The following is a 12,956-nucleotide window of genomic DNA, read 5'->3' on the forward strand; positions in this document are numbered from 1 at the left end:
AGTCTTGATGTCACCTTTTTTGAAACCACTCCTTATTTCTCAAAGCCCTCTCTTCAGGGGGAGAAATGGAGGAGTGAAGATCGGTTCTTTGATCCTTTTACTATTGAATCTGCGGTTACTCCAGTTACTTCATTCCCTGGCCCGTCTATTGAGTCTTCCATTACAATACTTCTTGATCTGCCAAACACAACTGAACACTTACACTCAAGGGGAGATGCAGGAGAACAAAACAACGCAGACATACTGGTTTACTCAAGAAAGCCGAAAACAAAGGAGAAGGAGAACCTCATATCTGAAGCACTAATAGCGTTGGACCCGGTGATGGCTCCGAATAATCATGATCTGGTAATTGAGTCTTCTTCTGACAATTCTGCACCTGATGATATCAATCTACCTATTGCAATCAGAAAACAAACCAAGTCATGTACTCAATATCCTTGGTCGAAATACATGTCTTATAAAAGCTTATCTACAGGATATCATGCATATGTCTCTAATCTGGACAAGACTAAACATGTGGAGGTAGATAGACACTTCATCAAAGAAAAAATTGAAGAAGGAATTATATGTATGACTTATGTACCAACCAAGGAACAAACTGCAGATATTCTCACTAGGACGACAGAGTTTTGATGATCTTATTAACAAGTTGGAGATGATTAATATTTATAATCCAACTTGAGGGGGAGTGTTAAAATGTCAACCTAGAATATCTTTGTAAATAAAAAACAAATTAGGAAAGTGAGTAATTAGTGAGTAATTATGGGGGATTTGATTTCATTTAATAGGAAATTATTTCCTTGATTAGAATAGGTTATTGTATTATATATTGGATTGTACGTAAGAACAAAATTATGAAAGAAATATTTTTTCCAATCTTTTCTTCTTTCAATAATCTTTGGCCTTATCTCACTGGAATGTTCTCTTTCTGCTTCATGTAATTTCTTTTCATTTCCGCACCCATCACTGCAGCCTTCTGACATATATACACTTTAGGACCCTTAGATTTTTCAGAATTAAATCCCGAAACACCAACCTTCCAACCCAATCCAGCTTCTTCTTTTTTTATTAATCCTGTCGACACCAGGCTCTAATCCCTATACAAAACCAGAATCAACAGCCAATCTGACACTTCTATTATTATCACCATTCTCTTCACAAACTGGTTTCAAAACCAAATTAAAATCATCCTGATAACACTCAGAATGTTGATCCATTCTATGCTGATTTTGGAGAGCTGGAAAAAGATTCTGTATTTCATTAACATCTTGCTGAATACCCACCTCTCCCATATGTAAATTTTGGCAAGGAAAATGGGCTTCTTGAGAAACAGGGTCGTGCAAGGGAAAGGCCTGAACACCCATATCCTTGCCCTGGGCCTTTTTAGGTACGAGACCTATCTATGAAAGCCCCTGTTTATAAGAGACTTCTTTTGAATCCAAAGAAAGGCCCATAGCTTTCTTGTCAAAACACTGGGCCTGTTCTATTAAATGGCCCAACTTTGTTGAAAAAGAAGAACCACCTTTCTCACAAACTTGGCCCAATCCAGGATGAGTACCAGACGACCACGCCCGGACTTCATAGCCTCATCATCCCCTTTCGAAGCCCTAGCAGTCTCTGCAAGATTAGCAACAACCACCAGAACCCTAGTTCCCTGCACCTTATGGACATTGACCTCCAACCAAGCGGCACTGTAATCTGGAAACGGCACCCTGATTCCTTCAATCACGGATCAGCCCTGCAACTAAGACACAATTTTTCTGATTGTGGACTACTTGAGCAGCCTTCACCTATCTTTCCTTCCATCACCACCTCACTCCACGATCTGGGTACTGAAGTGCTTGCAACACCTGCTCCTTCAAAATTGTGACGAATTTCCTTTGCAAATTTGCAGAACTCATTCACAAAGCATCGCCATCCAATTCCTTTTACACCTCTAGGAATGAACACCGAAAATTCTTACCTTTCCCCCTCAGCCCTAATTCCAAAAACTTCTCACCCTTGTCCACCAAAACACCATCCAGCAGTGGAAGTTTCCCTTGCAAATGCTTCTGGAGTCCCTTTCCAACTGAACAAAAGTTGATGGACCATAGCGAGCCAAGAAACTGCTTCCTTTTTGAATTTAACCCACCTATTTCGAGAAACCTTATTCTCGAGCACGCACAGTAAAGGGGTCTCCCCCTCCTTATCCAATCTCAGATCGAAGGAATTTACTTCAATCTGCACCAAATGCTTTAACATCGCCTCCTACTAACACAGCCATGTCCGTGTTTGTGAGAGGGTGAGAGAGTTGTTATGCAAGAGAACATCCTTACGTTTTTTAACAGTATCTGAAGTTTGGATCTGTCAATCATAAGAAGAAACTTCAGATTTCAAACCCTGCTAAAACTCCTAACAAGCCTTCAAAGAAAAGTCTTCGAAGAAGATGACCTTCGATCTGAAGAAAAACAAGTAGAATCTTCGAAGATGAAGCTTTAAACAATCAAACTTGCTAGGGCTTACGAGATGGAGCTTCGAGGACAAGCAGGCAACAGTCCACTAAAATACTACGTCAACAACTTGTCAAAGAAAAATACAATAGAAACTGAAATCCAACAATGAAGACAAATGCATTGTCAGCACCTTTTCTTCACTATTATCCTTCAAGAATGTGCTGCAACAGAAACCAAAAAGTGGAAATAGAAATGGTACCGCCACAGCCACTTGGTTGGCAATAGCCCATTTTTATCACCTCTTGAGTATATTATCAAGTTCTCATTCAGATCCTCATTTCAAATTTCTAATCCCCTTCCTGATGCTTAACTACCTTAACACACCTACATTAATCATCTTCAAAAGAGGGGGGGTCACACAAATGAGACGAAATGTCTCCAAGTATCCTGCAGAGAAACTATAGATGAACAATAAAAGAACATAAAAAGCAGTCACCATCAGCATGAATAATGACCTCTCAAGTCTCAACCACTGTTTTTTTTAACGTTCTAGTCCAATATAAGCAACACTGCATCTGGTGCATTCTTTAAAATGAGGTTAATCTAGCCTAATTATAAGTCATGAAGATGGAGAAGATGCACAAACCTCTCAGCATGCCGAATGTTATCAGTTCATCAATAAGCTTTTGGCGAGCAATATCAAGTCTTCCATTGACTATATGTTTCTTCAGCTTCATCCAGTAGCCACACACATTATAGCCATCAACAAGTAAGACAGGGACTGCAGTATCTACAGCCTGGTTTGTGCTATACAAGTCCAGGAAAAAATGCACAATGCTTACCAAACATTTTAAACACAGTTGAGACAACAAATGATACCCACAGAAAAGAAGACCTGAATGAATGTAACCAGTTAAAGGATCATAAAAATAATGTAATTGCTGTTAACAGAGTTCTGCAAACAACGTGTACCATTTCTGAGCAGTCCACTAGTAGACAGCCAGAATAATGAATGATACAAAATCAAAGAGTTAAAGAATATTACTAGTAAAGGGTTGTGGTAGGATCATGATAAGGCTCTATATCTTCAGGAAGGTCATCTTTCTTCACCTTCTTTCTCCGGTAACTTGTAGCAGGCTTAGGTGAGCTGCACTTTCCCCTTTGGACTTCCTTCAACATTTTTAGCAGAACAGATAAAATGTAGAAATTCAAATAATGGTTTTACAGATTTCAGTTGATAATGCACCTTCCATAACCTTAAGAACTGCAAATTCTGCTTGACATTTGATGTAATTCTGGGAGGATTTGACTCAGAACCCTATCAGCAAAAATTTGTTACAAAGAAAAACTTAGTGAGCCAAAAATATATATTATCCTATATAATTTTTTTTTTGGGCAAAAGACACTAAACTCCCCTAAGGTTTGTCTAAAAGACAATGACCTTACCTGAGGTTTCAAAAATTCCAAACCTCCTCTGAGGTTTTAAAAACCGTAAAGACCTCCCCTAAGGTTTGTCAAAATGGCACAAACCTCCCCTTGTACTTTGTAAAACACCAAGTATTTTTAAGGGAGGTCTATGTCTTTTTGGCAAACCTCAGGGGAGGTTTGTGGTATTTTTGAATTCTCAGGGGAGGTCTGTGGCATTTTTTAAACCTCAAAGGATGTCTCTATCTTTTCAAACCTCAAGGGAGGTGAGTGTCTTTTACCCTATTTCTTTTATAAGTAATTTTCTGAATAAATTGTTATATATCATCCACCACAAGAATTAAGTTAAAAGGTAAGAAAGCTCTCATTCCTTACTCAAAGCTGCAATCATCACTCAGCATAGACATTTGATGTGTTAATCAAAAAAATTACGAACAATTCCAGCAGGCAAAAAAAAAATGACCAGTAGAGGCATGCATAGACAGCTTAATAGTAAATTGAGAAGTGAAGCCTTCTGAATCCATTTGTCAAACATGTATTAATATTATTTTGTAAATTTTATTTGAAATAGAATTGACACAGCTAGACAGTGAAATTACATGTGTACAGCATACTTTAGTTAGGAAGCATCCTCCTTATTCAAAAGAATGGAATACTCCCATTAAGCATATCAGAACTTGTGCAATCAAATCGTACTTGCCTTCCTAATACTAGGGGGTTGGGCACAAACATGCACACATAAGTATAATGCACTTGGCAATTCTTTTTTATCAGCGTTTCAGTATAACAAATCAACCAATGTTAATCAAATTTTTTCTTCAATTGTGAGTAGTCACAAGTGGTTCACACAGTTAAAAATGTGGTGTAATTTTAAGCAATTGTCTTGTTCTTTTACATTTTGTCGGGTCTTTTTTTTTTCCAAAAAATATAAAGAAAGGACATTTAGTAGTACTTAAGGGAGGGGAGGTGGAGTCCTTCCTTTGTGCAATAGTATTAATTCAACTTGGGACCCTAAGCCAGTTTAGCCATGGATGCCAATCACCTCATCTTATGCATTAAATCACAACAACAATCAAACGAAAAAACAACAGATAACAATTCTACTAAAACCAAAGTAGTATAAACAAATCAAAATCAACACATAAAGGGTAAAAAATTAGAAAAGGTTCAAATGGTCCCTAAGAACTTTGCAACCACACTTTCCAACAAACAACAACAAACCAAGCCTTAAGTCCCACTAGGTGAGGTCGACTATATGAATCATTTTCCACCAATTTATACGATCACACTGCACCCATAAACAAAATATAACTTAGGTGGTTCTAGCCTCAAGGCTATCTTGCTCAACAAGTGTGCTGACTAGGCTAATGAGCTGAAGCAAAGAATAGCAAAAGATACCAATATGCCATTATTCTGATCCTTCTAACCTAAGAACTGATATCAAAGAAGAAATAAATGCCAGTTTTCATCCAAAAAAAATCAAATTACTTAAATAAATCCAAACAAAATGTAATTTCATGGCCATAGAGAACATCATCATGTCCAGAGTAGGAATTCTATTATGCGGGAGAGAAAAGAGGCAAAAAGAGATAATAGGGATGGAGAGACTACCTAGCCTATCTTGACAAGTCACACAGGGTCATCAAGCATACAGAATCACAAATTCTCAACAAAAAAAAAAATTTCCACACCACTGAAAAAAGGTGATTAGAGATTATCTATAAGGTCGAATTTATATAGTAAAATGGTAAATAAAATTGAATTGCAACATCTTGTGCATAAAGTGCGTGCATAAACATGCATGATTAAAGATTATACAAATTCTTGGTATTGATTGTTGTTGAGAATTCTACTTGTGAGTTTGTCTCACACTAGAAAAATAGAGTGGATGATGGGTGCTTATATATATGACTGGGCCCAAAATCCAAACGGCTTAAGTTTTTGGGTTTAAGCCTTTTGGGTCAAGTTGGTGCTCACCTATGTGTATCAAGCACAGCCATGGACTCCTCCAACGCTAACAAGTAGTATTAAAGCCGATGGTTCGTAACTTTAGGCAAACAACATCGTAAAAGCCAAGACGTGAAGCCAATTCTCCTGATGTGCTAATAGTTGGAAGACCAAGTGTGTGACCAAGGTCAATAAGGATAATGTTGGAAAGTTTCAAATTTGTTTAGTCAACTTTCCTAATTTTCTAAGAGAATCTCGGCTGTAAATGTGTGAATATCATAGAATATTTAGTTTCCTTTGAAGTTAGCATCTTTGATTCTTTCCTTCTTGGTTCTTTCCTTCTATTCTTCTGCTGTACATCTATTTATACAAACATGTACCTATGTTACGATTAATGAGAGTTATTTTTTTCCACAAGAAGCTATCTCATTCTAGATGGTATCAGAGCTAGGTCCGCCCTTGGCCTTGTGTAAACCCTAATTTCCCTTGGCGGCTCCAATTTGACCCTAATCTATAAGGTTTTCTTTTTGTTCAACTCTACCCTAATCTCTTCTGTTGCTGTAGCCATGGCTGAAACCAAACCTGAAACCAGACCTACCCATTCTGAACCTTATTTTGTCCAAATTACCAATATACGATTGAATGAGGCCAACTTCCTACGGTGGTCACAATCTTTCAGGATGTATATTCGTGGAAGAGGGAAGAGAGGGTACTTGACTAGTGAAGCTAAGGAGCCCAAGCAGAAAGGCCCATCTTATGCTATATAGGATGCTGAAAATTCCATGGTGATGGCATGGCTCGTGATTGCTATGGATGAAGAGATTAGTGCTAATTACATGTTCTATTCTACTACAAAGGAACTCTGGGACAATGTGAGTCAGATGTTTTCTGACATGACTCTCAAGTTTATGAACTATGGCAAAAGATCAGCAATACTTATCAAGGAGACAGCAGTGTAACAAGGTACTTCAATGTTCTTAAGGGCCTAAGGCAAGATCTGGATTTATTCAATGATTATGAATGGAAAAATCCTGCTGATTGCAATCACAATAAGAAGATGGTGGAGAATGCAAAAATTTTTAAATTCTTGGCTGGACTTAATGATGAGTTTGATGAAGTGAGGGGAAGAATCCTAGGGAGACAGCCTCTACCCCCACTCGGGGAAGTATTTTCTGAAGTATTATGAGAAGATTGTCGAAGGAGTGTGATGATGAAGAAAAAGGAGCATGAGACCCAGGAAAATTCTGCTCTACTTGCTGCCAATAATCGTGCTCCTCATGCTGCTGGTAACACAGATTTGGTTACTGCCAATATTTCTGTGCAGTGGCCTTACTCTAATCAAAGGAGGTTGGAAGGTAAGCCTCAAGTACGGAGTGACTATTGCAATAAGCCACGCCACACTCGAGAAAATTGCTGGAAACTCCATGGAAAGCCAGCAAATTGGAAGGGCAACAAATCTGGACCCTCTGGTAGCAATCATGTAGTCCCTAAAGCCAATGAAGCTAATTTCCTAAGTGCTGAGCAGGTGGATCATCTTCTTCAACTGCTGAAATCTACTTCTGTCTTGGTCTTCCTACTGGTTCATTGGCTCAAACAGGTGATAACTCTAGTGCCTACCGTTGTTGCTTAAATCTTGCACCAAGGATTATTGATTCTAGTGCATTTGATCACATGACCAATACCTCACAATTGTTTCAATCTTATTCTCCTTGTTCTGGTAATAAAAAGATTAGAATTGCATATGGAAGTTTTTCATCCATTGCTGGAAACAAGTTCTGTCCAAATCTCCGAAAAAATAGAACTCAAATCTGTCCTTCACGTCCCTAAACTTGCTTGTAACTTGCTGTCTGTTAGTAAACACTCACGGGATTCTAATTGTTGTGTCATTTTCTTTGATTCCCATTGTGAATTTCAGGACCAACTCTCGGGGAGGATGATTGGCAGTGCTAGGATGATTAATGGACTCTACTACTTCGATGAGACTTCATTCAACAATAAACAAGCTCGGGGTTTGAGTAGTAATACTAGTTCTGTTTCTGTACGTGAACAAATAATGCTTTGGCATCTTAGACTAGGACATGCTAGTTTTCTCTATTTAAGACATTTGTTTCCTAACTTATTTAAAAAACTGAATTGCAATTCTCTTCATTGGGATGTTTGCCACATATCCAAAAGTCACTGAAGCACCTATCAATCAAAAGCTTATCATTCTTCCAAACCTTTTTATTTAATTCATAGTGATGTTTGGTGTCCCTCAAAAATCACTACTACTTCTGGAAAGAAATGGTTTGTTACGTTTATTAATGATCATACACGTTTGTGTTGGGTGTACTTATTGAGTGACAAATCTGAGGTTGAAAAAAATTTTCAAGTTTTTTATAATATGATTGAAACCTAGTTCCAAACAAAAATCAGTATCCTTAGAACTGATAATGGTACTGAATATTTTTAGAAATGTTTAGGAACATTTCTTTCAACAAAGGGTATTCAACATCAATCTACTTGTCGTGACACCCCATTACAAAGTGGCATTACTAAGAGAAAAAATCGCTATTTGTTAGAGGTTGCACAAGCCCTAATGTTTTCAATGTAAGTTCCTAAATATCTAGGGAGTGATACAATTTTAACTGCATGTTATCTTATTAATAGGATGCCTACTCGAGTGCTAAAATACATCACTCCCTTAGATTGCCAAAAAAAATTGTTCCCTACATGTTGGATAACATCAGACCTGCCACTAAAAGTGTTTGGATGCACAGTTTTTGTTCATATACCTACCAATCTTCGATCCAAGCTTGATCCTAGGGCCGAAAAATGTGTTTTCCTTGGATATGCTCCTAATAAAAAAGGGTACAAATGTTTTAACCCTCTGACCAAAAAAATTCATATCAATATGAATGTTGTTTTTATTGAAAACCAGCCCTTTTTTGGCCATAACTATCTTCAGGGAGAGAAAAAGGAAACTGAAGATGAGTTCTAGCAAACCTCTAAGCCTCTTCCAAATGTTTTCCTTGAAATTGACATCCACTCTTTAAAGGGTTAGGAAATCAATACTTTAACTAGCGAAAATAATGGAAATCCTATTCTACCTATACAAGGCAAACCTGATTCACAAACAGGGCGAGAGGTACTATCAAATATTCCCTCATCTGAGCTTTGTGTTTATACCAGAAGAAGAAGTCATCAAAATAATAGAGCTCTTTCTTCAAATCTAGAGCAAGGCCAATCATCATCACCTACACAAGTTGGTCCTCCTTCACATACTCCAGGTACTTTTTCTTCTTCACATCCTTGTTTTGATAATTCTTCTGATCTTGACCTGCCCATTGCTCTTAGGAAAGGAATTAGAACCTATACCACAAATCCTATTTCCAACCATCTATCTTATCATAGACTCTCAGATTCTCATAAGGCATTTACTTCAAATGTTTCTCATCTATTTATTCCAAGAACCATTCAGGAAGCACAAGATCACCCGGAACAGAGATTAGCTGTTCAAGAAGAGATGGATGCACTAATTGCTAACGACACTTAGGAAATTGGTGACCTATTGGAAGGGAAGAAGACTGTTGGCTGTAAATGGGTATTTACAATAAAATTCAAGGCTGATGGGAGTATAGAAAGGTACAAAGCAAGACTTGTGGCGAAGGGGTTCACTCAAACATATGGAATTGACTACCAAAAAACATTTGCTCCTGTAGCCAAGATGAACTCAATCTGTGTGTTGCTCTCTCTAGTAGCTCACTCTAACTAGCCCTTATACCAACTAGATGTGAAGAATGCCTTCTTAAATGGAGACTTAGAGGAGGAAGTCTTTATGAATCTACCACCAGGATTTGAAGGGAAAGGTGGCAAAGGCAAGGTGTGCAGATTGAGGAAAACATTGTATGGACTCAAACAATCTCCTAGAGCTTGGTTTGAACGCTTTGGGAAGGTAGTAAAGAGTCATGACTATAACCAAGGTCAAGCCGATCATACTATGTTCTATAGACATGCGAGTGAAGGTAAAATGGCTATCCTTATTGTCTATGTAGATGATATAATTCCGACAGGTGATGATAGCAATGAGATAGAGAGGTTAAAGAAGATCCTTACTCAGGAATTTTAGATCAAAGACTTAGGAAACTTGAAGTATTTTCTTGGTATGGAATTTGCAAGGTCAAAGAAAAGAATTTTTGTTTCCCCATGCACGTATGTGCTTGATTTACTAGGAGAAATAGGTATGCTAGGGTGCAAAGTAGCAGAAACACCCATCGAGCCGAACATAAAACTCCAACCAGCTAAGGCCAAAGAAGTAATCAACAGAGAGCAATACCAAAGATTGGTAGGAAAACTCCTTTATCTCTCTCATACACGTCCTAACATAGCCTTTGCAACAAGCGTGGTAAGTAAATTTATGCACTCACCAGGTTCCGAGCATTTTGATGTTGTGTACAAGATTCTAAGGTACCTAAAAGGGACTTCAGGTAAGGTTTATTATTTGGAGGACATGGGAATTTACAGGTTGAAGTATACACTGATGCAGATTGGGCTAGAAGTATCACTGATAGAAGATCAACTTTTAATTATTGCACCTTTGTTGGAGGAAACCTAGTAACATGCCGCAACAAGAAACAAAATGTGGTGGCAAGGAGTAGTGCAGAGACAAAATTTAGGGTTGTTGCTCATGGAATTGTTGCTAGAAGAATTAAAGATTACAAATTCACTACCAATGAAACTATATTGTGACAATAAAGCTGCAATAGCTATTGCTCACAATCTAGTTCTTCATGATAGAACTAAACATGTGGAGGTAGACAAGCATTTTATCAAGGAGAAAATAGATGAGGGAGTAATCTGTCTGCCATATATCTCGACAACTAAGCAAATAGCAAACATACTGACAAAGGGACTGCCGAAGAAACAGTTTGAAAACTTCATTAGCAAGCTAGCCATGGAAGATATCTTCAAGCCAGCTTGAGGGGGAGTGTTGGAAAGTTTTACATCTGTTTAGTCAACTTTCCTAATTTTCTAAGAGAATCTCGGCTGTAAATGTGTGAATATCCTAGAATATTTAGTTTCCTTAGAAGTTAGCATCTTTGATTCTTTCCTTCTTGGTTCTTTCCTTCTATTCTTCTGCTGTATATCTATTTATACAAACCTATACCTATGTCACAATTAATGAGAATTATTTTTTTCCATAAGAAGCTATCTCATTCTAGAGATAATCTAAGTCTGGAAAATAGATCTGAGTAAGATCAAGGCGTGGGAGGTAGGATTAGTTTGGAGGCACTCCCATGAGGAAAACGATTTCCATTCAAAGGAGTAGCAGTTGGAAATTACATGGAAAGATTATTGAGAATTTAACTTGTGAGCTTGTCTCATATTGAAAAAATAGAGTGGATGATGGGTGGTTATATACATGGTTGGACCCAAGACCCAAAAGGCTTAAGCGCTCATCCGGAGTTGTCATACATATGCATGGTTATACATCACGCAAAATTGCAAATGCTCCGTACACGTGTTTGAGTATTTGAAATTGAAAACTGCAGTTCGCTGGAGGATGTTAGAACTGAATTGCATAGAATTGCAGTTGAATTTTCGCAGGTTTAAAACAAATGCAACAAAACGATTGATGAATATTTATTATTTGAGCATGGTAACAAAATTTTCTTATTATCTTATGGCATCTACCAAATTTAGCCAACAATATAATTCATGAACATTTCTTGATTTCTAACTGCAAATTATTGTATTTAGGATGAGTATTTGGGTGCGCGGTGTGGTTGGGGTAAAAGCGAGGGGATACCTTGGGAGAAGGCGGTTGAGACTTCTTGCTCCTGGCCGTAATAGTGCAGGAAGAAGAACGGGACGAACCACCACATGCCGATGAAATGACCGACGAAAGGGCTTTCATGGAGTACGCTTCTCTGCGCAAGATTGCCCTATCCCTCCTTCTAAGATTCCAGAAAACGGAACATTCTAAGTCGCATCTCCTTCATCTGGCACTAATGGCGAATGATAGTATCGTTTTTCTGTAATTCAAAAAGAAGTTTCTCTTCAAGTTCAAGAGCTTGCTTCTTCTTCCATTGTTGATTTGTTGGACAGTGGAGATAACCACCACTACCAGGCGAGTGACAGGCCACTGGTTTATTTCTCACAGCTGGGGGCGGATGTGTTTGGTTTTTTTCGTATAAAATTTAAAGAAAAATAAAATTTGGATATGCATTTAATATTAGTTTCAAAAATTATAAATGTGAAGCAAACTAATTGGAGTTAAATTTGATATGGTTAGAAGTTATTGGCTTTAAATTTGAATTTGAATGAATTTATATAAAATTTAATATAATTTTATATTACATATTACTAGCACATCACAAATTTCAATATAATTTTATATTATATATTACTAGTGTGAATATGTAACTTGTAACTTTTAAAAAAATTTGGTTTTCAACATGACATTCGTAAGTGTCAAAATCTTGATTTTATAAATAAAAATTTGTCATGTGAACTTCGATGATAATATTAATAAATGACTTTGTGTGATTAATTGGATAATATTCATGTAGCATGGCACGATGGAAAGGTATCAGCAAGTAAAAAGGAGTATCGGGGGTTCAATTCTAAGTAGATACACTCACGGAGCTACTAGTATTTGTGGATTGTGAAAGTTTACTCTGTGAGCAAACGGGGACCGTAGATGATGAAAGTTTGCTCTGTGAGCCAGCGAAAACCGTTGATGGTAATGGAGATGTGTCTCGGGAGCCGAGTTGGCCGAATGTCCAACTGATGCACAGAAGTCGTACTGCATCTGGACTTTACCCTAATTAACGAGACCTGGGGGCAGAGGACGTTGATTCGTAGATTTGGAGCCGCATCAGGGGATCCGAAAGGCTTGTTGGAGGACCTGACAAAATGGATAAAAATTCATTAATCTGAAACATATCCGATCCGTTTTAACCGACTCATAATTATCCGTTTGCTAAATGAGTCGAATATGAGTTTTCATTTTCATATCCGCCCCCTTAGCGGGTCGGGTCGGATTTATCCGGTAGATATCCGCCAACCCGCTTATTAAATACAAACCCAAACCTATAAAAGCCTGCTGCCTAGCCCGCTATAGCAGCCCACTGCCCCCAAAGCCCAAAGGCCCAAGTGCTTCACACACAC

General features: G+C 37.9%; 1 protein-coding gene across 6 annotated transcripts in view; it reads right to left on the minus strand.

Annotated features, from left to right (window-relative positions):
* The window catches only part of LOC131164644 (uncharacterized), a 61,328-nt gene extending 49,298 nt beyond the window's left edge, over nt 1–12,030 (minus strand). For 4 of the 6 annotated variants that reach the window (XM_058121988.1, XM_058121987.1, XM_058121986.1 and 1 more), the window contains exons 1-4: nt 11,593–11,985; nt 3,679–3,750; nt 3,478–3,602; nt 3,079–3,239 (exon numbers count right to left, since the gene is read on the minus strand). In XM_058121988.1, the coding sequence (XP_057977971.1) occupies nt 3,079–3,239; nt 3,478–3,602; nt 3,679–3,750; nt 11,593–11,700 (466 nt within the window). In that variant the 5' untranslated portion in view covers nt 11,701–11,985. Of the gene's footprint in view, nt 1–3,078; nt 3,240–3,477; nt 3,603–3,678; nt 3,751–11,592 lie in introns of all 6 variants that reach the window. The other 2 variants (XM_058121983.1, XM_058121982.1) reach the window with 1 other exon arrangement.
* Nucleotides 12,031–12,956: the final 926 nt, after the last annotated feature.

The sequence above is a fragment of the Malania oleifera genome, chromosome 9 (assembly GCF_029873635.1).
Source record: "Malania oleifera isolate guangnan ecotype guangnan chromosome 9, ASM2987363v1, whole genome shotgun sequence".
Classification (NCBI taxonomy): Eukaryota; Viridiplantae; Streptophyta; class Magnoliopsida; order Santalales; family Ximeniaceae; genus Malania; species Malania oleifera.